The sequence below is a fragment of the Mytilus trossulus genome, chromosome 2 (assembly GCF_036588685.1).
Source record: "Mytilus trossulus isolate FHL-02 chromosome 2, PNRI_Mtr1.1.1.hap1, whole genome shotgun sequence".
NCBI classification, from domain to species: Eukaryota; Metazoa; Mollusca; class Bivalvia; order Mytilida; family Mytilidae; genus Mytilus; species Mytilus trossulus.
Genome location: NC_086374.1, coordinates 28,609,386 through 28,636,695, shown reverse-complemented (window position 1 = coordinate 28,636,695; position 27,310 = coordinate 28,609,386). Strand labels below are relative to the sequence as shown.

The 27,310-nt window shown below is 31.7% G+C and overlaps 2 protein-coding genes across 3 annotated transcripts; one reads left to right on the top strand and one right to left on the bottom strand.

Annotated features, from left to right (window-relative positions):
• The first annotated feature begins 148 nt into the window (after nt 1–148).
• LOC134706930 (cytosolic Fe-S cluster assembly factor Nubp2 homolog) lies at nt 149–27,310 on the top strand. 2 transcript variants are annotated; one of them, XM_063566300.1, is made up of 9 exons: nt 149–209; nt 17,275–17,338; nt 21,526–21,609; nt 22,200–22,365; nt 22,693–22,784; nt 23,464–23,523; nt 23,782–23,987; nt 24,355–24,444; nt 25,694–27,310. In XM_063566300.1, the coding sequence occupies exons 3-9, from the start codon at nt 21,549–21,551 to the stop codon at nt 25,808–25,810; spliced, it is 792 nt and encodes a 263-aa protein (XP_063422370.1). In that variant the 5' UTR covers nt 149–209; nt 17,275–17,338; nt 21,526–21,548; the 3' UTR covers nt 25,811–27,310. The 2 variants fall into 2 exon arrangements, with proteins under 2 accessions (XP_063422370.1, XP_063422369.1); XM_063566299.1 differs by lacking the exon at nt 149–209 and adding an exon at nt 14,661–14,738 and having other exon boundaries at nt 25,694–27,308.
• On the bottom strand, nt 8,630–14,653 carry LOC134706929 (uncharacterized). The gene is made up of 5 exons (XM_063566298.1): nt 14,483–14,653; nt 13,506–13,589; nt 11,570–12,227; nt 10,975–11,167; nt 8,630–10,095 (listed from the first exon to the last, which is right to left on the bottom strand). The coding sequence occupies exons 1-5, from the start codon at nt 14,573–14,575 to the stop codon at nt 9,210–9,212; spliced, it is 1,914 nt and encodes a 637-aa protein (XP_063422368.1). The 5' UTR covers nt 14,576–14,653; the 3' UTR covers nt 8,630–9,209.

Below are 27,310 nucleotides of genomic sequence, written 5' to 3'. Positions count from 1 at the left end.
AGTTGTCTCCAATCTCCGGATGGTCGTAACTTTTAGTTACTTTTAGTTACGACCATCCGCTTACCACCAGTGACTATTGACAAGATTAATCGGGGCGACTCTTAAAAAAATATTAAATCAATAAACGCAAAGCATCGATATAAGAGTAATCGCAGTTACTGAAAGGGCAGTTTAGCGACACCAAAGAAACATTCAGACATGTTCCTCTTGTTAGATAATACCCAGTGATCAGTCTTATTGAGGGGGAGGACAGGGGTAAGGGAGACAGGGAGAAAGGGGGTAGGAGAAAGGAGAAAAAGTTGGAGAAAGGAGAAAATAAAATATCTCTCCTTTTAAAAAATGATCTAATATTTCAAGAAAAAATATCTCAAAAGGAGATGTTTTATTCTAATGAGAGAAAGGAGAACGGGGGTATGAGAAAGGAGAAGAGGGGTGGGAGAAGGGTACCCCCTGTCCTCCCCCTCCTTATTCGTTCAGTCATATTTGTGAAAAGAATGACGCGGGATCGGGTTATGACGATTGAAACATATTCGTAGACATATTTGAAGCAGATAAATGTTAACCAACTTTTTGTTTGCATCAGTAAAATTTTCGAACACATGATATCAACTCCACTTCTTGCACTGTGCACAAGTTATTATCCTGAAACTAGAAAATGTATTTTTGGGCCCCATTGGCAGATCCAGGGAGAGGTCCGGGGGTTGGAGCCCCCCTTTTTTTTGACAATCAATGCATTTGAATGGGGACATATAGATGGAACACCCCTCCTTTTTAAAATGGCTGGATCCGCCTCAGTGACCCTAATTCCTAAATGGAACAATCATCCCCAAAATCGATCCCAACCTTCCTTTTATGGTATTGAACCTTCTGAAAAAAAATCATAAATATATATTTACTTCAACTAAAGTTATTATCCGGAAACCAATGTGTCTTCGGACGACGCAGACGACGACGATGACGACATCATACCATTATACGATCCCAAAAAATGTTTGGAGTCGTATAAAAATATGAAGAAATATCAGTTGATGGATGACAGACAATAACCCATAGGCCATAGCTGATTTTACACCCTTGTGAGATTAAACCAGATTTTGACATGCATATTACTATGGCATAGTTTTCAAGGTTCAGACTCCAAAGAGTCTGTCTACAGTTATATGACACAAAAGTCATCTTAAATATTTTCAGTTTCATCAAATTATGTATAATGACAATGGCTTGCATCTTTATCAATGGAGAGGATTGCAATATTGGCATAAGCAATACACAAGATTTTCAGATTTATTAGTTGTATTTTCTTTACATATGTTTGCAATAACATTCTGAATAGGATAACAATTTTAGTCAAATATATCTGTTCTCCAATTGTTGACATTGATGGTAGTAAAGATGTCATGGTGTGTAATTTGGCTTAAATTTGTGTTAGTGTTATTTTGGATAAAAATATGTTTTATTTTATGAAAGAAAATTTAATGTTTGTTTTTTGTAAAAGTTTTAATTAATCTGTTTAATTAATTTTACCTATGTTGTGGCATTAGTACTCGGAATGTCACAGTTTGCTCAAAGCACTTTATTTTGAAATATTAAGTGTAATTAACACATGTCACTTTGAAAATTAAGAATTTTGTCAAAACATTACAGGATTAGGCTTTGTCAATTAAAGTATAAATTTGCTAATGAGAGTATTATTAACATGTCGAGACATATTTATTTATTTTGGATTTTAGTATAAATATTGTCGGTAAATTTTGGGAAGTCAGTCAGTGTTTCGGAAGCGTAACCTCACACTACTCATGTCATTATACTGGCCCTATAAAACTGTCTACCAGTCTACCAGTTGACTGTGTAGTGTGAGACTAAATTTATCTCTGACTCATAAATTTAACTTTAGAAAATACTTTTGAGAAACTTTTATTTTGAGACTTTTATATTTTGAAATTGAGATTAATTACATTTTATGTTTTAGTAGTTTTGGCATTATTTTTGGATTTTACATTTAAGGAGAAATAGTTTTTACTTTGGAATTGATATTTAGATTTGATACTTTGTACTTGATTTAGATTATTATTATTATTATTTGGAATTGTTTACTAATTGATTTGTTATCATCATTCGTTTAAATTGTTACAGTAATTAAATTATGAAAACCTTCCTTGCGTTTTAGCTATGCATTAAGTCTAGCGATAGACTGATCCCCTGTCCCTTGGTTCCAGCACATACGAGTTAGCTCCCCCTTATCTAACAGTGCTATCGAGTGGACCTTGGTGACAGATATGGTGGAGGACCCGGGCATGATAAAAATTAGATTCTGAAACTGCATAGCTAGAATGTAGGTTGACAAAATGCATTCAAAATTATTTAAAACTTAAAATTTCAAAATTGAGACAACAGCCAGAGAAACAATGAGAGGAAGAGAGAACCAGTAGCAGGAGAGACAAGTTGCAGATTAAAACAACACACAATTAAAAGATAAGTACATCTTGCCTATTATAATACACTTTGATAACTTTTAAGTGAAAAGTATAGATGTAAGTTAATTTTTGGTGTAAATCTGTAAACTTTAGATAAATATTTATTTGTGCAAAAACTTTACAGGAGTTAAAATTCAGTTCAGGAGAAACTGTACTTGTGCAAATAATTTTATACGATCTGGAAATTTGACTCATAGTAGAGAGAATTTAACATTTAGGTCAGGAGAGATTTTATTTCCATAATTAATAGAATATGATGAGTAACTTAAGGTAGAGAGAATAGAACATAAACAATAGACTGACAAAAATTGCTTTTAGTTTCAATTTGGTAATTGGAATAGAAATATCATCATGGGTAGAAAGAGAATTTCAAAAGGATGGTGCTGCCAAAACGACAGATGTGCCAAGCTTTCCAGTGTAATACCAGGAACAGCAAGTTTCCAGATTACTACAACCATGGAGAGGAACTTTGTCGAAATTGGACTGGAGGACCACCAAGTGAGATGTTTAGTTGACAGTGGAGCATCTTTTAGCTGTATCAGTCAACATCAGCTGTACCGTCTAAACACCACTACAGCGATACAGAAATCAACGATAAATAGTGCAATAGGTGTCTGTGGAGAAGTGCATGCGATAATTGGTGAAATAGTACTACAGCTATCTTTTGGACAATACAAAATTTACCAGAAATTCCGTATATTTGAAACACTACATGCAAAAGCTATACTAGGATTAGATTTTTTGAGAGTGAAACCCAGAAAACACAGAAAAAGTGAACAATTTTCAAACTCCTAAGAATGCAAAACAAGTGAAAAGTTTTCTAGGGATGGCGAACTATTACAGGAAATTTGTAAAGGACTATGCGTGTATTGCTAGATATAGGAAGATGTGGTGTGAGTGCCAATGAGACAACTCTCCATCTAAACAACAATTCAAAAATTAAACCATTATAGGTTAAAGTACGGTCTTCAACACGGAGCCTTGGCTCACACCGAATAACAGGCTATAAAGGGCCCCAAAATAACTAGTGTAAAACCATTCAAACGGGAAAACCAACGGTCTAATCTATATAAACAAAACGAGAAACGAGAAACACGTATATATTACATAAACAAACGACAACTACTGTACATCAGATTCCTGACTTAGGACAGGTGCAAACATTTGCAGCGGGATTAAACGTTTTAATGGGCCCAAACCTTCTCCCTTTTTCAGAAACAATAGCATAACATCACAACATATAAAAACATACGATAAAATATCAATTGGCAGACTTAACTCAATCAAAAAACGTATGATTACACAATGAACGAATAAATTTGATCTGCGATATCTGAATACAAATGCACAGTTAATTAAATATTAGAGACAAACATTCATGACCAAAAGGCTAACAAACAAATTCAAACACACTGAGAAATATTTAACCAATCAATGTTCACTTTAGAAAAAAAACGTTTTTTTATAATCTTGAAGTTTATACAAATGTTGTAAGAATAAGTGAATATTTGAAGATATTACAAATAATCAAAGCTGGTATACAGCAAAGATCCATATAAATAAAAAATGACAAAAAAGCATTATAAACAGTATCAACAGGTCGAATTAACAAGAAAATACGATTTGAGAGTACTCGCAGTTACTGACAGCTAGTTAAAAGCCAAAACCAATTAATAGTAAAAAATCATGCATCAGAGACTAAAATCGACTAAAACACATCTAAGGGATTTAGTATTTTAACGTCATTAATAGTCAAAGAAGACATGACTTGTGCAATGCCAAAAATAAATGTATCGACAGGTAGTAGTATAGTGAAGAGCGACTTCTATAGAAATAAAAGTAAACGTGGCTGTGTCCCCTATACATGCTACACCATTAACATCACTATGGAAGAAAAATATAAAATTTAACTGGACATTGGAATGTCAGAGGGCATTTGATACTCTGAAAAATGCACTTATTTCCGCACCTATTCTAGTGTTTCCAGAATTTGATAAACCATTCATATTATCCACAGATGCATCTGAATATTCAATGGGATATGTGTTAAGTCAGATTCAGAATGGAGTGGAGCATTCCATTGCTTATGGTGGAAGATCTCTTCGTGGTTCTGAACTTAGATGGCATATTACAGAAAAGGAAGCACTAGCTCTAGTGGATGGAATACAGCACTTCAAACATTATTTGGCAAATCAAGAATTCACTGTGTATACCGACAATGTATCTGTTAAGTATCTGCAGAAAATCAAAGACTGTCAAGGTCGTCTAGGAAGATGGAGTTTGCTACTTCAGGGATACAACTTCAAGATTATACACCGTGAAGGCTCTAAGAATACTGCTGATTGTCTATCCAGGCAACAGTACACAAATTCAACAGCACAAGATTCAAACGATTTGGGAGAACATTTGTACAATATCAATGAAAAAGAGTATACTGAAACTGTGTTTTTTTATAAAGGAGAGAGTGAAGAAAATGTAATCTCAAACATACAAGGAACTGAAATTCAAGAACCAGAACTTATGAATTTATCCAAACATCAAAAACAGTGTCGTGACTTTGAAGAAATTTACAAATATAAGTTCAATAGAGAATTGCCAGATGATGCAATTTTAGCGAGAACAATAGTGGCCGAATCATACAATTTTGAACTAGAGGACGGAATTTTAAAAACATTTTTATTCAAAGAGGTGTAAACAAGTACCGAGACATGAGCGTTTAGTGAAACAGATATCTGTTCCTAGAATTTTACGTGACGACGTTTTAAGGTCTTACCATGACTGTATTCTAGGCGGTGGTCATCAAGGTTTTGACAGAACATACTCATCTCTTCGCAATAAGTACTTTTGGCCTTCAATGTATGAGGATATTAAACAATACGTTAAGACATGTGAAGTGTGTCAACAATCGAAAAGGAATTATGGTGCTAAACGACCACCTCTTAAACCACAAATAAGTGATGACATATTTAGTAGATGGCATATGGACATACTTAGTGGTCTACCTACAACTCCAAACAAATACGAACATGTACTTTTAGTGGTGGACAGCTATTCTAATTGGAGTGAAATATTTCCTTTAAAAACACAAGAAGCTGGTGAGATAGCAGGAATACTGTACAGGGAGATTATCTCACGATACGGAGCACCTAGAGTTCTCATATCAGATCGCGGCAGGAATTTTACCTCAAACCTTGTTAAAGCATTATCTGAAATGTTTCAGATTACAAGGCACTTGACGAGCTCCTATCATCCGCAAACCAATGGATCTGTTGAAAGAATGAACTCCGTTATTCTCCTATCTATACGCAGTTATGCTAAGGATCAGCAAGATGACTGGGTTCATCTATTACCAGGAATCATGATGGCATACCGAGCCACTCCTGCAACGCAATCAACTGATTTCTCACCGTTCTTCTTGTTGTTTGGACGAGAGATGTGTCTACCAATAGACACTTCTTTAATACCTAAGGAACATTTGGCCCAAGATCACAGGATATTCTTAGGAAGAATTCTACAAAATTTAGAGAGAACTAGGAAAATTGCGTCAGAAAACATAGAGATAGCCCAAGAGAGAAATAAACGCCAATATGACAAGACAGCACAAGAACCTGAATTTAGACCTATCCAAAGAGTTTGGCTTTATTGTACACAAGTTCCCGTAGGAAAGGCTCCAAAGTTGCATCGTAAATGGGTAGGTCCATATTATATAACTCTTGTGAACAGATCAAACCACACATATAGAATCAGAAATTGTGCGAACAACAAAGAAGTGAAGTCACTAGTAACTGCTCACAGGTTGAAACCATACTATGACCCTAACACTCGCCCAACTAATCCACCTCAAGAACATGAAAATGATGAAGATGAGTAAGATCCAGATGAAATAGGTCGACAAGATAACAATGACGGACAACAACAAAATCGAAGGAAGCAAAATGGGGACAACAATGACAGACAACAACAGAACAGAGGACAGCAAAATGGAGACAACAATGACAGACAACAACAGAACAGGGGACAGCAAAAGGATAACAACAATGATAGACAACAACCAAACAGAGACCAGAGAATTGGTAACAACAACCAGAACCAACCACGCAATCCACCTGTTGGCAACACCAAACCATCGTGTCAAGATTGTAAACGTGGAAATTGTACTCCATTTAGTGAAGAAAACATTGACCGTCTAATGGCTTCAAATCGAGGTAATGGTACACTATATTACAAAATAAAATTCAAAAGAAGAACAAACAGAGTGGCATTTTCCATGCAAAATTCCAACAAATATAGTGCGTCAATTTCATGCGGACAGAACAATAAGCGGGAAAAAGAGAAAAAGACCTCTAAATCAAACCAAGCATAAATTTTTTAATAAATCTGACAAACCAGGAAATAAAGAAAATAACGAAACTAATACCAATTCGCAAAAGGAATCTGTAAATGTGCTATCAACCAATAACAACCCTTCTTTGGATTATTCACAACCTGAAAAATTACTAGCAGTGCGTTTAATAAATAAAAAGGCTTATTATCTTATTCAATCTGGAATTATCCAAAAGTGGCATTCAGTTACATCCGTCCGTAATCATGCGCACAAATTTATAGACTACTTTACAACAATATTTGAGGAGAGATTGCTGCAAGAGAAATTTAACTATCTTCGTGAAAAACACCAGAAAACATTGAGTCAAGAATTTAGTATCTGTGGTCAAGGGTATGAATTACATGAAGCAAGAGTTGACAATAGTGGGAAAACGGAATTTTTATTAAGTTGGATGAATCCAAATATGCCACCAGAATGGCTGACTTTTGATGAAGTACCGAACGGGTGCATTGACACTTTCTTAAAAGAGTTAACGAGAGAGTTCCAAAGTGAGATAAATCCATGGTGATTTGTTTCAAACAATTTGTGACTTGTTAGGACATTGTTTGAGACTTGAAAATAGTATTTAAGAAGCATGTAAATCTATTTGGTTTTTCTAAAACTTTTTTTTTGGGGTAGGTAGTTCTAGGATTTAGTGTGAGTGCACACATACTATTTCTTATTACTACATCTTTTAATAAAAGTGTCTTGTTTTTTTTTGGAGATTTACACAAAAATATAAAGGTTGAATGAAGCTAGCTAGCTGACAATTATTGCATATTTTTTTTTTCTGGCGCCAGGTTAAATATAATTTGTATAGAGTGTATTGATATATTTTTAAGATGTTAATATGTGAATGTATATATCATGTTTGGGGACAAACATATTGGAGTAGGGGGGAATATGTCATGGTGTGTAATTTGGCTTAAATTTGTGTTAGTGTTATTTTGGATAAAAATATGTTTTATTTTATGAAAGAAAATTTAATGTTTGTTTTTTGTAAAAGTTTTAATTAATCTGTTTAATTAATTTTACCTATGTTGTGGCATTAGTACTCGGAATGTCACAGTTTGCTCAAAGCACTTTATTTTGAAATATTAAGTGTAATTAACACATGTCACTTTGAAAATTAAGAATTTTGTCAAAACATTACAGGATTAGGCTTTGTCAATTAAAGTATAAATTTGCTAATGAGAGTATTATTAACATGTCGAGACATATTTATTTATTTTGGATTTTAGTATAAATATTGTCGGTAAATTTTGGGAAGTCAGTCAGTGTTTCGGAAGCGTAACCTCACACTACTCATGTCATTATACTGGCCCTATAAAACTGTCTACCAGTCTACCAGTTGACTGTGTAGTGTGAGACTAAATTTATCTCTGACTCATAAATTTAACTTTAGAAAATACTTTTGAGAAACTTTTATTTTGAGACTTTTATATTTTGAAATTGAGATTAATTACATTTTATGTCTTAGTAGTTTTGGCATTTATTTTGGATTTTACATTTAAGGAGAAATAGTTTTTACTTTGGAATTGATATTTAGATTTGATACTTTGTACTTGATTTAGATTATTATTATTATTATTTGGAATTGTTTACTAATTGATTTGTTATCATCATTCGTTTAAATTGTTACAGTAATTAAATTATGAAAACCTTCCTTGCGTTTTAGCTATGCCTATCAGAACATTAAGTCTAGCGATAGACTGACCCCCTGTCCCTTGGTTCCAGCACATACGAGTTAGCTCCCCCTTATCTAACAGTGCTATCGAGTGGACCTTGGTGACAGATGTAATAGGCATGATAAGTGGTTCACTAGATTTTTCTCTTAATATTTTGAGTATTAGTGAACATCATGTTTATTGACAATCACATAAGGACATTAACTGTAAATAATTCTCGATAGAATCATAAAAATATCAATTCTCCAAGGTTGGATTTCCCTTCATTTTTGCAGACTTTTTAATGTATAGTACAGGCAGCAATGTTTTCTGTGAATGGGTTGTTTGGCACATCTTTGTAAGAAGACTTTACTTGAATAAATCAAGACAAATTTTAACTGGACCATGTGTTGTAGAAAAAAACTTTTATTTTTCAAAGTCAGATATTGATTTGATGAATGAAGGACACTTTATTAAAGTAGCTACAAACGTCTTTTTTTTTTTCTTTTTATAATATCCAGAGAATAATAAGAAGTCAATACCTCATATACCAAAAAGACTTTTTATATGTCATGACATGACAACTGTTGAACATGTAAATGTATATATTAAAAAGAAGAAAAACTACAACCAAACTTTGCCTATTTTTAAAATGTTTCTTTTTGAATTGTAAATTGAAAATATGTTTTCTTTATTTCATTTTTCTTATATATAATTAGTTTCAAATAATTCTTCAGTTTTCCTTATATTTGCCAACAAAGGCTTTGGATTATATGGAAATAAATCAGAGTCCCATAATTTACTAACTTTCATTCTTACTCTTACAATACAAGACATCAATAAATCTAACATCTCACCACTACCAGAAACTTTGTCTGTTTTCATGACATTACAAATACATTTTACATCTAAGCCAGAATCTGAAGTATTTTGTTGATCAACAATTTTACATCTTTTACATATTGAATGAGAGAATTGTAAATCGTTCACTTTCTTACTATTCACAGAACTATTCAAAGAAATTACTGATTCAAGAAAATTGGTTGTAGCAAGGTTACCCTCAGAAGAGACAAGTTTATCATAATTCTCGGGAAGACAGTCCACTGTTTCACAACTGCTGTAATTTGAATTGAAACCAGACAATTCATTAATGCAATCATTGCTTGTTCCTGTTTGATCACAAGGGGAGATAACTTCCTCACTACTATCGGAATCATATAGTCCAACCAATGTTAGACCACATGATGTGGCACAAACCTCATGTTCTACAGCATCCTGCTTTCTTACTTCAGGTTCAGAGGTCATACTAAACAGTTTATTTGATTGATTATAACCTTTTGCAAACTTATCTGAATTCAAATCATTTTCTTTCTTCTCCAAAGTCATTTGCTTAACTGTTGATATTAACCAACTCCATTCCTTACACATAAATTTCAGATAACGATTAAAATAAAGAAGAAAACAAGTTTCAGGTGATGTAAGTAAATCAATTACAACTGATTCATCAAAATCTGTAGCTTTTATGAATAACAGGAACTGTCTATGTGGGTTAATCATAATCTGTAGTGCTGTTGGGAGTGAATCAATCTCTCTGAAAATATTCATAAAATTATAAGATATATACTTTCTGTTAAAGAAGATAATAATGCAGATGTCATTACAAGAGATGGCTTAACATTAAATTTAATGGTTGAAATCACCCATCATAGACTACATGTACCTGACATACATTGTAGTTAATGCAAACTAATATTTTCAAAATCTTTTAACATTTTGATATTTATGGATTGGTTTCTCTTTTGCAATCATACCACATCTGCTCTTAAACTTACAGGTCATATATATACATGTTTTGATTTCAAGTTGTGAAACAATTTTTTTTTATCCAAATTCACTCTTATGAACATTTAAGCTATTAACCTTTTCTAAGTACAAATGTATCCATTACAATATTTTAAGATAACAGTAAAATAGTTACATTTGTGGGGAAAAAAAGTCATTTTAATAAGGGCTGTTAAATTTTAGGTCAATTTACGACTTTTAAAGTCATTTGACATTTGTGTAAATATTTTACTGCTGACATGTTGTACTGTTGAATTTTTCTTTCTAAATCAAACCTCTTATAGTTTCTAAATAAATATACAAACAATACCAAAACTGTTAATAAATTATCATTAAAGGGTAAAAATTCCAATGAGGAGATGTCTGATTATTTTGGTAAACATATATGCAAATGTATACAGTAGGTGTCAGAACTTATATAATGCAATAATATTTTCTCAAAATGAAAAAATTAAGTTATGTTTGATATTCCTTATCAATTTCAATATCTTAACTTACTTATAAAAGGGCCCAGTCACAAGGTTTTCCCTTGTAATTTCTTTTTTAAGATCAGAGCATTTGTTTTCATTTTTCACAAAAAATAATTTGTTATTGGTATAAAAAAAATGTTGGTTGAATAAAATACTACCTGAACAGAACAACTTGATTATATATATCTAGTAATGCCACAAGTGATTCAATCCATAGGTCATCCTGGTCTTCAAACATCTCACAAACCCAATCATGTGTCGGTTTCTTTTCACTTGGACTTTTAAATATCTTTACAAACAAGTCTAACTTAAAAAGACACTTCAAACAAACATCAGCTGAAATAATATTGCCTGAAAAATAAGTGACCACAAGTTAATGCCAAGATTTTATTGTTCCATTTACTTTGCTTTATCTGTTGAGCTATAGTGACCTGTATTGGCTTGCAACCACATCATTTGGTCTCTGATGGGGTAGTTAACCCATTGTCTTTCTTACCATATCTTCTTACTTTTATACATATAATTCAGGGAAAAGAGTATATGAATAGATTAAATGATTTAATAAATTTGAAAATAAATGGGGAATGTGTCAGACGATGCTCCCACTTGCATGACATATAATGTTATAAACAGATATTAATGAAGAACTTCAAACGTGAGGCTACCCAAAGTTGTACTTGTTCTGTGGTAATAAAGTATTATTATATGTTTCATAACACATTTGGTTGAGTAAAACTAAAGTAATTATATTACCTGCTACTGCAGAGTGTTTCCATGACAGAATAATGGCTATGCTTTTTAAAGTCAATAATATCACTAATTGTAGTTCTGTTGAATTTTCTCTCCCAGAAATTCCTGTGAAGCCACAACCATGTCCTAGTGGAATGACATTAAATCCATGTTGATAAAAAAAAGTGATTATGCTCTCAGCAGTCTCTTTAATCACCACATTTATATCCAACGACAAGGAAGACAAATCTCCATATGGAAATAAACTATTTAATAATTTTAAAACACTTTTTGTAAATACTGGCACTTTACATTTCAACATTAGATTCCATAGATTTGAAAAATTAACAATCTCTTTTAAACTATAATTTTTTTCCAGTTTCTTGCTTTTTAAAATCAGCTTTACAACTTTTTTTGAAAGCCTTATAAATTCATATAAACACAATTCTTTTTGTCCAAGTTTGCCATTTCTTAGTTCTAAATCAAAATTAGTTATACATGTCATAATACAATTCCATTTTTCTGTTATATGATCCAACAGAATGTTGTTTTGGCCAATCTCTACAAATGTTTTACTTGACAATGTCCCATTCAGACATGTGAGGATTCTAAGTTTCATCCAGGATGGTTGATCAGCTGTTAGTTTCACCACTAGTTGTAAAGAGAAAGATTTCATTGTGGCCTGAAATGCAGGTAATATTTTTTTTCAAATATATTAAAAATCAAATAAAAGAAATATAAGTTAAAGATAAAATGCTATTAATAAAATACTTTCTGTGAATTAAAACCACATCTTATTTTTATTTATTCTATAGAACCAAATATGCAAAAAGTAAAACATTAACAATGCTGGTTCTGAAAAGTTTGATCAGATCATGATGCTGGGTTAATAATCTCTTTTAAGGAAAGATGCATGCTGCTGTACTCTCAATAGATATACATGTATATATCATTGAAAAGATTTTTTTAAAGAGCATCAGATCTCATGTAGGGTACAAATATACATGTATATAGCATTGTTTGTTTGTTTACACATACTACATGTAGGTTAATTAACTTAATTGAGGAATATTACATTGTTCTGTTTTCATTTTCTGAATTCTGATTGATAATTCTAAACTCCTGTTGACTTCATAAACTTTGTCATTGAACATAATATCCATCAACCAGCTTTTACAATTGTTATTAAATTAATACAAGAAAGACAATAGATTGAACATTTTCCCTTGTATTACCTTTTATATTATTACTGAAGTATCTAGTAACACATCAAACAGAAAATGTAAATCCTACTAATTGTCTCCCATAGACCTAGGACTTTAAAATTATGTAATTTCTCCAGGATACAGTGGCTTCCAAAATAACTATGTTTTTCAATAACATAGTTTATAATCATGTTACTTTGTGTGAATGTGTATCCATGTTTTTTTAGTTTAAATGTACATTAATCATTCGTATTATTCTAATCATTTACTGTGGTTTATTTTGTAATTCCTTTGATTGTATAGCCCTAATTTTGGGCACCATGATTGGTTAATATATTGTCTGTGGTGTAAAGGTCAATATTAAATAAAATAACCCAACATCAAAGACAACTTTAAGGAGTTAAGAGATCAACACAGTTACATGTATCATGTCAGTAGTCTATAATAGATTATAGACAGTTGTCTGTATATATACATTGTACAAGATGTCAAGATACATGTAGCCTGAAAATTTCTTGAATAAATTTAACATAGATTATCAAAAGTCTGCAAGTACATGTAGCAACAAAATCTCAAATTAACAAATAAAAAAAAGAAGCAACAAAAAAGATGCAAGAAATTGACATAAGACAACCACATGAAAGTTTCCCGTGTGGGAATGTTATAACATTTTTCTTTAAACACAACATGATACCACATCTCCGTTTCTTTTGGTATATAAATTGTATTCATTGAAAAAATAAGTGATATCCTACCTCTTCTTTACAGTTGGTCATAAAGACTTTGAGGGCTCCTGCTATTCCATAATTTACAAATGGGTCTTCTATGTTCATCTCAAGCTGTAATAAAAAAGTTACACTTTTAAGTTAGTCTTATTCTGATAGATGTACAATGTATCATAGGGAAACAAAATACTAGAAAAGAAAAATTTAATTTAAACCTATTTTATTCAGAAAATAGATAGAGAAGGATTGAATGAAAACAATATCCTATTTATAAACTTCTTTTCAATATAAAAAAAAAGATGTGGTATGATTGCCAATGAGACAACTATCCACAAAAGACCAAAATGACACAGACATTAACAACTATAGGTCACCGTAAGGCCTTCAACAATGAGCAAAGCCCATACTGCATAGTCAGCTGTAAAAGGCCCTGATAAGTCAATGTAAAACAATTCAAACGAGAAAACTAACAGCCTTATTTATGTAAAAAAATGCTACAAGCAAAATGTTATTTGTATACAGATGCACTAGGCTTACATTTTACATACTCAGTGAAATAAATAGGAACATATTTTGTTACAGCGATACAAATATTCTGCATAATTTTCCACATACTGTAACATACATGTAAATGTACAAGTACTCAATGTAGATGTTCAAATAATGAACCTGATATTGCAACTACAATTTAGACAACAATGTCAATAATAAAAAAAACCCAGGGCAAATGGACACTGGGCGAACAGGTACTAGGGCGAACATGAATCAGTGCAAATGGACCTGGATTCCATTCTGGTTATGATATTTAATATCTGTACTTTAATACATTCTAGTCCCAAGATAATTTGCTCTGACGTCTAACAGTGGTTTGCCAGACAAGCTAGTGCCTTGGGGCTAAAAACTTAAATCTTTGCAACATGTCTCTGGTTTCAGCCAATACCAACACCCCCTCCCCCACACCAAATAAAAAAATATCACTAATTCAGAGCAACTTTAAAACAGAGTACCAGTTCCAATGCTGAGAATAAACTAGAACTAGTGGTCCTTTCCATTAAAAATGCTGTTTGACAACAGTTAACATGTTGTAAAGCTTCCTGCATTCTAAAACGAAATTCTGATAGTTTTTTTCGCTTTGTTTGTTTACATTATTCCGGAAGCACGTGTGAAAGCAAGAAAATTAAACGGAACGGATAGGATCTCTGCTCCGGAGATTGCCAAACGGTGTGAGCTATGGAACAGTTAACAGAATGCCCTGCGGAATCGGTAAAACTAACAGCCATGAGAGACGAACAAGCATATATAGCCTTTCTTCTATTATTACATAAGTTATTCGGGTTTCAATTGTTGCGTTTGAAATACATTTAGGGTTCCTAGAAAGAGTTTTTTTTTATTGATGATAGTGTCGAATACCTGCAAAATCATAGGACAATTAGAACAAACAATAACGTACCTTTTAAAAAATATCTTCATATCGATTATTCAATTCTGCGATCTTCAAGTCTGATAAAATCAATCTTCTAAATCATAAAAATCACCTGCTGTTAAGTTCCGAACAGTTGTAAACAACAAATGTGATAACATTGTAGATAAAATACAATTAAGTTTTTCCACATATATATCTAGGCAATGGCTACGGTTACATGGAAATGTAACAATAATAAAAATATTATTGTTACATAGGAGACTAAATGCAGGAATGCAAAGGCGGATAAGGAACCGATTAATTACGAATGTAACAATAATTACTGAGGCTACGGTTACATGGCGTTATTGTTACATGAAAAACAGCAATCATTAAACTTAAATCTTGTATAGTTTTGTTGCCTTAATCTTGCATATGTACGAAATAATACTTGTAATAATGATAAATAATAAATATTATCGTTAACAAATGGTGTTTAAATTGTTTTTTCTAACGTATAAATGGTTTTGGTGTTTTAAAGATACTACTTTTGATAAGTAGTGCCAAAGGCGAAAATATAGACCAATGGTTTGTTGTTGAGAACTCGGGCTGAGAAAAGTGTCCACTTTAAGTATTTAACTGCACACCTACTCGTATTACTGTCATTATTCAATGCACAATGGATGAAGAGATACTTGTGACCAATTTTGTTGTGGGTGAAAAATTTAAAACTTGGGATTCTTTTGAAACAAAACTGAAACAATATCAAGACACAAATTTCATTCAGCTTTACAAACGCAGTTCTAAAAAAATTGATTCATATATAACAAAGTTTGCTAACTGTGAAGTAAAATACTGTGAACTTCTGTATACATGTATCCACGGAGGACGTAATTTCGTTTCAAGATCAGACGGAGCTCGTCCAAACCAAAGGTAAGTTATTTTAACCTATAAACGAATTGACACAGACAAAGTCTCCAACTCTTTTTTGTCATCTTTCAACGACATATTTGCTACATCTACATCATTTAAATGCAGAGGGTCTAAGACCCATTACGCATGTAAGTTAAGTCATTCAATATGGTGCTCATTGAAACATTTTTATATGTGAAATCAAAATCAAATGTTTGTTTTGTGACAAATAGGGATATCGCAGAATGGAACTGTACAGTATGTGATACGGACGTTCACAGTGCGGCATCACTGGTGTGTGATGGCTGCTTGGAGTGGTTTCACCAAAAATGTGTCGGACTCAGTAATGCTCCAAAAACCACTTATAGACTGGATATGTAGAAAATGTCATTGCAAATAAATAATTAACGAATTTATATTTAATAATTGTATATATTGTAAATATAAAATAAATGTCTTTAATTTTTATTATCTAGTACATTTTAATAGACCCATCGTATATTGCTATTTTTCATGTAACAATAACGCTATGTAACCGTAGCCTCAGTAATTATTGTTACATTCGTAATTAATCGGTTCCTTACCCGACTTTGAATTCCGGCATTTAGTCTCCTATGTAACAATAATATTTTTATTATTGTTACATTTCCATGTAACCGTAGCCAGTGCCATATATATATTATATATATTTTTAAATGACTGATGTCATGTGAACCTTGTTTAAACATGTGTAGATGTGTACCTTTAGAAGTGCTTTTCATGCATTAAAATGACTTGCTTATTGTGTATTTATGCGTAATATAGCATGTATATGTTGTGTAGATATCAATGTTGAAAAACACACGAACTTTAATGACACTAATGTGACTTTACGTTGAAGTCATTATGGAACTTTTTTCTCATGTCATTCTTTTATGTAGTTATTGCTCTATACCTCAATATCGCAAATGTAAAATAATATACATCTGAAACTTTTGTTTCCTTCACAGCATTATGATCCTGGTCACGGCACCATAATATTATGAAGGAAACAAAGTTGTTGTTCAAATAAGTTTGCTAGCATCAAAATCTATCTCTTACCCAGGACAGTGGTATAACAGTGCAGCATGAAAACAAACTATAAAAATTAGTAAAAAAGGGTTAACTCATCAGATTGATACAAACAAGAAAAACATCTAACATGTCTTACAAAAACAAACTGGGTATTTAGACATCCTTTCAACAAAAAGATACTCAAGAACAGTTACTGATAGCTAGTTCAAAGCCAATAACAACTAGTTCCATGACATGTGTGAATCATAAGCTAATATATGTCCATATCCATGTGGTATGGATAATGATGTTGCTAATAATATAAAAGTCATGTATAAATAAACTTCCAAGACATTTCTCATTTCTGATCAGGTGAGACATTTCATTTTCTCCACTCTTGTTGTTTAAAGAGTTTGTCATTGTATTGACCTTTTATGATTTGTATATTTCTAGGATTTGGCAGGAAGAGCAAGCATCTGTGAAGGATGCCCTGGACAAGCTTTGTGCCAGTCGCAAGGTATAATTTTTGCTTAATAAAACACACCTAGATTAAGGAATATATGTATTCATGTGTAAGATACATGTTCACACAGAATAAACAAATTAAGGTAATTTGTTTTTTGATTTTCTGTGACCTAAGAATGTGTATTGCAGTCGTATATTCAAAAGAGGTATTGTGTGTTCTTATGTAAACCATTAATAAATTTAAGTTCTGTCTAACAGTTTCAAGCATTTATTTGGAACAATTTCAAATATTAAACTCTGACATTTTCTGCTAAGTTTTTCTCAGTTTTTGTTATATTGCATGGTAAAACATAGTCCTATACTGGTTAAAAATTCGTTGTTTGAAACAAAATGAAAATTTGATCTATACCTTTTCATGGTGTATATGTAACAGTTTATTTCTTCCTCTGTGATATTTGATCCTGAGGATATTTTTTCACAGTAATTTATTTCCAGACATGGTATTTCACAGGTAGATTTTTCCAGAGGATTAAAAATCTGTCTGTGTTATTTGGCTATTATGTAGGGTATATATTTGCCGTACTATATTTCACAGAACCTTGTGAAATAGAGTCCCATCAGCTAATATGTAAGTTACTCGCAATAAATATGCAAGAAATATATACCGGACTATAATTATAAAATGTTTCACAGAGGTAGAACAAATTTGCATCATTTATTAAAGGAAGGTAATCATGAGCAATTTATATTTTAAAGATATCAATATAACATATTCCTGAATTTATTTCATAGTGAAGTTTTACCTTGAATCTTATTTTAAGCGCACCTGGCCCGAAGGGCCAAGTGAGCTTTTCTCATCACTTGGCGTCCGGCGTCGTCCGTCGTCGTTAACTTTTACAAAAATCTTCTCCTCTGAAACTGCTGGGCCAAATTAATCCAAACTTGGCCATAATCATCATTTGGGTATCTAGTTTAAAAATTGTGTGGCGTGACCCCGCCAACCAACCAAGATGGCCGCCACGGCTAAAAATAGAACATAGGGGTAAAATGCAGTTTTTGGCTTATAACTCAAAAACCAAAGCATTTAGAGCAAATCTGACAAGGGGTAAAAATGTTCATCAGGTCAAGATCTATCTGCCCTGAAATTTTCAGATGAATCAGACAACCTGTTGTTGGGTTGCTGCCCCTGAATTGGTAATTTTAGGGAAATTTTGCTGTTTTTGGTTATTATCTTGAATATTATTATAGATAGAGATAAACTGTTACAACAATAATGTTCAGCAAAGTAAGATCTACAAATAAGTCAACATAATCAAAGTGGTCAGTTGACCCCTTTTTGAGTTGTTGCCCTATATAGTCAATTTTTAACCATTTTTCGTAAATCTTAGTAATCTTTTACAAAAATCTTCTTCTCTGAAACTACCGGGCCAAATTTAAACAAACTTGGCGGCAATCATCATTGGGGTATCTAGTTTAAAAAATGTGTGGGGTGACCCGGCCAACCAACCAAGATGGCCGCCATGGCTAAAAATAGAACATAGGGGTAAAATGCAGTTTTTGGCTTATAACTCAAAAACCAAAGCATTTAGAGCAAATCTAACAGGGAGTAAAATTGTTTATCAGGTCAAGATCTATCTGCCATGAAATTTACAGATGGATCGGACAAACCGCTGTTTGGTTGATGCCCCTGAATTAGTCATTTTAAGGAAATTTCGCCGTTTTTTTTTATTATCTTGAATATTATTATAGATAGAGATAAACTGTAAAGAGCAACAATGTACAGCAAGGTAAGACTTAAAAATAAGTCAACATGACCTAAATGGTCAATTGACCCCATAAGGAATTATTGCCCTTTAAAGTCAATTTTTAACAATTTTCATAAAATTTGTAAATTTTAATTAACATTTTCGACTGAAACTCTTAGGCCAAGTTCAATATAGATAGAATGTTTGTAAGCAGCAAGAATGTTCAGTACAGTAAGATGTACAAACACATCACCATCACCAAAACACAATTTTGTCATGAATTCAAATGCGTCTTCCCAAGGAAATATTTTCCTCCCGATAAAAAAATAACAACAACTACGTGACATTATCGAGGATCAAATGTCACCCGGATATAATTTTGCTTTACATAAACTATGAAAGAAATATCAAATCATTATCATTAAATGTGAAGGGAAAAAGTGTGAAAAATTGGTTATTGGTGAAAATATATACCAAATATCAAATTCAATATCTTAAAGCAATTATGCTTTAAGATATTGAATTTGATATTTGGTATATATTTTTACCATAACAAGTTACAGCTCAAGTTCAAATTTCAATCTGTTCTTATGAAAGCTTGCTTATGATCCTCAACCTTAGAATTTTTTCACCAATAACCAATTTTTCACACTTTACTGAACATTCTTGCTGCTTACAAACATTCTATCTATATTGAACTTGGCCTAAGAGTTTCAGTCGAAAATGTTAATTAAAATTTACAAATTTTATGAAAATTGTTAAAAATTGACTTTAAAGGGCAATAATTCCTTATGGGGTCAATTGACCATTTAGGTCATGTTGACTTATTTTTAAGTCTTACCTTGCTGTACATTGTTGCTCTTTACAGTTTATCTCTATCTATAATAATATTCAAGATAATAAAAAAAAACGGCGAAATTTCCTTAAAATGACTAATTCAGGGGCATCAACCAAACAGCGGTTTGTCCGATCCATCTGAAAATTTCATGGCAGATAGATCTTGACCTGATAAACGATTTTACTCCCTGTTAGATTTGCTCTAAATGCTTTGGTTTTTGAGTTATAAGCCAAAAACTGCATTTTACCCCTATGTTCTATTTTTAGCCATGGCGGCCATCTTGGTTGGTTGGCCGGGTCACGCCACACATTTTTTAAACTAGATACCCCAATGATGATTGCCGCCAAGTTTGTTTAAATTTGGCCTGGTAGTTTCAGAGAAGAAGATTTTTGTAAAAGATTACTAAGATTTACGAAAAATGGTTAAAAATTGACTATAAAGGGCAATAACTCAAAAAGGGGTCAACTGACCACTTTGATTATGTTGACTTATTTGTAGATCTTACTTTGCTGAACATTATTGTTGTAACAGTTTATCTCTATCTATAATAATATTCAAGATAATAACCAAAAACAGCAAAATTTCCCTAAAATTACCAATTCAGGGGCAGCAACCCAACAACAGGTTGTCTGATTCATCTGAAAATTTCAGGGCAGATAGATCTTGACCTGATGAACATTTTTACCCCATGTCAGATTTGCTCTAAATGCTTTGGTTTTTGAGTTATAAGCCAAAAACTGCATTTTACCCCTATGTTCTATTTTTAGCCGTGGCGGCCATCTTGGTTGGTTGGCGGGGTCACGCCACACAATTTTTAAACTAGATACCCAAATGATGATTATGGCCAAGTTTGGATTAATTTGGCCCAGCAGTTTCAGAGGAGAAGATTTTTGTAAAAGTTAACGACGACGGACGCAGGACGACGGACGACGGACGACGCCGGACGCCGGACGCCAAGTGATGAGAAAAGCTCACTTGGCCCTTCGGGCCAGGTGAGCTTAAAATAAGATTCAAGGTAAAACTTCACTATGAAATAAATTCAGGAATATGTTATATTGATATCTTTAAAATATAAATTGCTCATAATTACCTTCCTTTCATAAATGATGCAAATTTGTTCTACCTCTGTGAAACATTTTATAATTATAGTCCGGTATATATTTCTTGCATATTTATTGCGAGTAACTTACATATTAGCTGATGGGACTCTATTTCACAAGGTTCTGTGAAATATAGTACGGCAAATATATACCCTACATAATAGCCAAATAACACAGACAGATTTTTAATCCTCTGGAAAAAATCTACCTGTGAAATACCATGTCTGGAAATAAATTACTGTGAAAAAATATCCTCAGGATCAAATATCACAGAGGAAGAAATAAACTGTTACATATACACCATGAAAAGGTATAGATCAAATTTTCATTTTGTTTCAAACAACGAATTTTTAACCAGTATAGGACTATGTTTTACCATGCAATTCTCTCAGAATGCTTGTTTCAATTAATTTGTACACAGGTCAGTATATAATGAGTGATTTAATTAGTATTATTTTTTGTTTATTCTCAAAAATCTTGTCAGGTCTTCTCTAAACTTTGACAGAAGTTACAGACTAACTGACTTATAACCTCATATTTTCACCTTAATTTTCAGGAAGAGTTGACCCAGACCAAGAAATGATTGACATAAGGATGAATCCAATTAAACACAAAATACTGGTTATGTCAGGAAAGGGAGGTAATTCAAAAGAGTTTGTTTGCATGCAAATAACCAAATAGCTAGAAACAGCATTCACTTACCAATTGTTGCAGTTTTTATGGTTTAAAACAATAAACCTATTTTTATTCCACCCTGCTGATGCAGTGTTATTACTTTTTATAGTAATTTAATCTAGTAAGCAAAAAAATATCCAAATTTGACAATGGAAACAATGTTATATATTGTACAGGAATATTTAGATAATTACTCTGAAGCTAACTAAACTTTGGCATAAAACAAACTTTTAATTAATATGAAAAGTCTTAAGCTATCATGACAATGCATTAAGATCTCATAAGAAGACAAAGGGACAGCTTAACCTTCATCGCTACCTTGTATAACTCATACGTACAATATTGCTTATTAAAGTAATTATTTGTTTTAAATTAAAAATATAGTAATTTCAACTTGACTGAAACTAATCTAGGACTGATACTGTCATACTGTCAAAGTTAGGGGTCTCTGACCAATCTGCATAGGTCATTTATGATATGCCTTAAAACTGTTTTGAAATTAAATTTATTTTAACTCATTGAATTCAGAAGTGTTCTCCTATGATATTTTTTCAGGAGTAGGTAAATCAACAGTTGCATGTATGTTAGCTCAAGTATTAGCCTCTCAATCTTGCAAAGTAGGTGTAGTAGACTTGGATATCTGTGGACCAAGTATACCTAAACTACTCTCAGTAGAGGAACAGGTTGTAGTCAACACAGAATATGGATGGAAAACTCTATTGTATGTATTTATTGCATTCCAATTTTGCATGCAAAGTTTAACTATAAGTTGGCATATTAATCTATGAAAAACTTTTTGCTTTGTGGTCTTTAAAACTGCAAATAGACACAACAAATTCATACAAAGAAAAACACTCACAAACGTCAACGATCACCAAAACATAACGGATATTTATAGCTTTAAAAAGATGAATAAAAGACATAGTTGGTGTTATTCAATGGTGGATCAAATGTTTCAGGAGGGATGCAATTGTCCCTAAAGGGAATCTAGTGCCATAAATGTGTCAGGACAATTTAGTTCTAGAGAATATATATTTTTACATTCCAGATCACCACATAATGGTATAAAAGTGATGTCAGTTGGTGCTATGTTAAAATCTGACAGGGATTCTGTTGTGTTTAGAGGACCAAGAAAAACAGGTGTGTTTGCATGTGTCCAAAATGTATTCTGGTTAATGGTGAGTTAACTTTCATGCATATAACTGGGTAGAGATGTTATTTGTTTATTTGATAAATACATAACAGCTCAAATTATACTGACAGAATGTTTTAGAAGATACTCTTTAAAAAAAGGAACAGGATGGTTTAAACTGAAATTAATTTAGGAGATTGGGATCAAAATATTTATGGGCATGTTTCAATCTTTTATTATTTATAAAAGTCTTTGAGCAGTGGTGTTGACTTTAGAAGGTATAGATCATCATTGGCTACATATGAGTAAAACTTATCCTATGTTTTGCAATTTATCTTAGTGTACAGTTAATCAGTATTTATATTTAGCTAAAAGAAGAAGAGAATACCGAAAAACATGAGAAAATTTTGTGTGGAAACAAATAGAATATGTATTAATAAATATGATGTAATCCAATGTTTTTTTCGACCATTGGATTTTAATTATAGACCATTAATTACCTTACACTTTTGGTGGTTTGAAATCTATATGTTAATTATTCAAATAAGTATCTTCTTATCTGTACTAGGTATTAGCCTGAAAAGTAAAAAAATAATAGGTTTCCATAAATATCAAAGATTTGAAAATGCTGTTTCTTTTAAATGAGTTTACAAAATGTTTTTATATATTTTTTTTTCATATCTTCAGTTTTAATAAAGAGATTTTTCAAGGACACATTCTGGGGAAAACTTGATTATTTAATATGTGGTGAGTTTTAATTTTGATTTTGTTCATCAAAGTTTAGCTTAACAAAACTTTGTTAGGATTTGTTCTCAAAGCTTGAAAAGAATGAAAATAAGATTTATTTCAAACTCTGACACACTTGAAAAGATAAAAACCTAAATGTGTATTTATATTTTTCTTTTTCCTCAATAATATTTTAAAATTTAAATTCTTTTTAACATAGTACTCTCACTAAGTCTAAAAGTTTATGAAAATACATTTGTAGTTTTAAAACTTTTTCAGATACTCCTCCAGGTACAAGTGATGAACATCTTACAGCTATCAAAGTTTTGAAAAATGTGAAGCCTGATGGAGCCATCATAGTTACAACATCTCAGGGTGTATCTATAGCAACAGTTAGGAGAGAGGTTAACTTCTGTAGGAAGATGGGTGTGAAGATATTGGGATTGGTTGTTAATATGAGCACATTTATGTGTCCTTGTTGTGATGTAAGCTAATTGTTGTCAAGAAGTTTAAACTAAGTCCCATCACTTGTTTTCATAGTTCGTCTATAAAATTTTACAAGATGTTAGTCATTAGTCATAATAATGCTTAGGGTGTCTCGCTTCATATTTGTTCCCTGTTTTTCAAATAATTTATAAACAAAATTGTTGGTCAAACGACAGTTTTTAAGTTATTTTCATTGCATTTGATCAATGTAACATTTATATCTAACTGAAAGTTTATCTCCAACTCACTGCTTTGACACACTGTATAAGGTGTTTTATACAGTATATTTTTTAAAGAATATAAAATAACAATAAAACAAAATAGTTGTAATAATATAAGAAATCATTCACATCTTGGTTCTTGCAGGAAGTGACAAACCTATTCCCAGAGGATGAGATAGAGAAACTTGCTGAGGAACAAAAGATACCTATATTAGCGAGGATACCTGTAGACACGGTATATTATATACATATTTTGTTGTCATAGCCATGTTAATACAGTTATGGATAATGTTAATCAATTTTCCTTTTATTAGACTATTTATATGAAATATCCATTATTCCTTTACTAATACATAACTATTGTGTAGTTATTATATGCAGATTTTGAATGTAACATATGCGAAGAAAGCATTGATTGTTACAAATTTTAAGAGTAACTTCAACATTGATTCGCCCCAAAAAAATAGACTCTTATTATTAAAATAAAATTTATTTGAATACACCAATCAATGTTCAATACAAAATACTTATAGAGAGAACACACATAAACTGCAGATTCATTAATGTTTGTGGTGTACCCATTTTTCAGATAAAGGAAACACCAATTTCAATACTTAACCAAATATTATGTTTTGTTTATTTTTAAAGGGACAAATGTTGAGAACCTGAATAAAATTTTCTAAAAATTGATAAATGTACTAACATGAAAAGAATTAATGAATATACTGTAAAGTTTATGGGAGTTATATAAATCTTCATAATTTTCTTGATTAATAATCACAGGTGGAAAATTATTTTATATCCAATATATTCTCATTGTTAAAGAAACTTGAACAATGGCTTCTAGAATTTTAATCACTTGAAAAAAATAGTTGCTCATTTAATCTCTTTTAGAAAAAAATATTTCCTAAGTCAACTTATGCATATATATATATATGGTGGCACAGGTATTGACCACAAAAGCCATTGTATTGCCTCTAGTAGTACATTTCATTCATATACAATAGTGTTTGAATATTTCACAGGTGAATATTCACTGAAAAATAAGTAATGTAATGGAAAAATTTTGTTCTTAATCTTTAATTTTTAAAGATTTACACAAGTCAAAGGAGCTATTGATAAAACAGGAATTATTAATAACATGATTTTGTATAGTTTCATTATTTGGGTTGATTTTCCCTCTTTCTAATTCACTTGATCTGAGAAAGTCAATATGTTATGACTATTAAGTCTAAATTTGATATACTAGGATAACTTGTTAATATTTCACATTGAACAACAATCTGGATATACATATCTTGCAACTCAAACATGTTTTGATGTTCTTTTTTTATAGATTTTCAAAAGAATATGTTAGGCATATTTTCTGTCACGCTAACCAACCCATATGATAGCTTTATATTATAGTATGTATAACTAAAATGCTTGCTAAGACTATATACTCTTCTTGAACTTTAACATTTTGTTTTCTTTTGATATTTCAGAGAGTGACATCATGTTGTGAAGTGGGACGAAATCCAGTGATAGAACATCCAGACTCACAAGCTATAAAGTGCATGGAACAACTCGTCAAATCTTTATCTAATGTTATAGATAGATAATGGTTGCTTAGCTGACACCATCTACTGTTAACCAGACTCACAAACTAAAAAGTGTATGGGTTCCTTGCAAAGTCTACCAGATAGGGTTCACCTGTCCTTGACACCATTTCAGCAGAATTGAATATTACAGGCAATAGGTCAGCTTTTTTGGGTGAAGAGAATGATTAAAAGTTGTACATGTCTGTTTGACATGTTTCATTTGACCATGACTTCATTTTCATGGTTCATTAGACCATTTTCATGGTTGATTGGTCAAAAATAAGTTTTCTAGGTAATAAGTCGGTTTTTTATTCCATAAGCAATGGGTTAAGTATTGCTAATGAGCACAAAATATGTTTGACAAATGCACACAAATTTACTGTTTATATTCACGTTATTTTCATTGTTGACTATTAAATATAAATATTTAAGCAGGTTACATAAACTTTAATTATATATTGTTTATATAAAAACATATATTTACCCTGCTTTTAGTATTGTAACTTATATATATATAATTATTAAATATGAAAATGCAATGTACAGATTCTACAGGAAGGAATTGAGAACAGCCAAAAACTTTTAAGGAATTTGCGTACGCTTTGAACTATAAAAATACTGTATTTGTCCGATTAAAATTGAAATAATTCCTTCATGTCATGCTCTATGCTCATTTTAACATGAGTAGGCATTATATTTGATCATATTTTACACCTAACTAACAATCAGTGTAAAATATCTACAAATATAATGCCTACCCATGTTAAAATGAGCATAGAGCATGACATGAGGAATTATTTCTTAAAGTTTTTTTAAAGACTTTACACATTAAATCAATCATGGTCAGTAAAGAAGGTGAGACATTTCAACTTGTGCACTTCTGTTATATCTCAGTGTAACAGCTATGATTAATGGTTCTGACTTCCCTTTCATCAGATAATGTACTATGCAAAGTGGAGTGTTATCATTTAAATGTATGGCAAATTTAATTACCCTATTTCAGGTATAGCCCTCAGTGTTTACATGTAAAGTGCTTTCTAAATTGAAAAAGAAGCACTTACTAAGTAATATGTAGAATTTGCAGATGGTTATTGGAATAATTGTAAATTACATTTTACACTTCACTCACTGTAATAAACTAGTTGTACAATTAGTACAAATTATAAACCTTTGGTAAGTTGTATGTTGTCTAAAATATTTTCTACCGGGTATTTGCAATAACAGTTTGTATCTGAATTTAATGTGATTCCTGTTGTGATAAAGTAAGGGTAGATGTAAACATTAAATTGCTTTATATGTGTATTAACATAATCTAAAATTTCTAAATACAAAATTGTAATATTGAAATCAGGAAAATTGAAAAGAAACTCATTTAACTGCTTGTTAAGAGAAATTAGCATTGTTATGTTCACTTTTATTATCTATACATGTATATCTTATTGTTAAAACAATTATGTTGATCATGTGTATAAAAGTTATATTGGTGCTAGACTTATATTGAGTATTTATTCAAATATATGT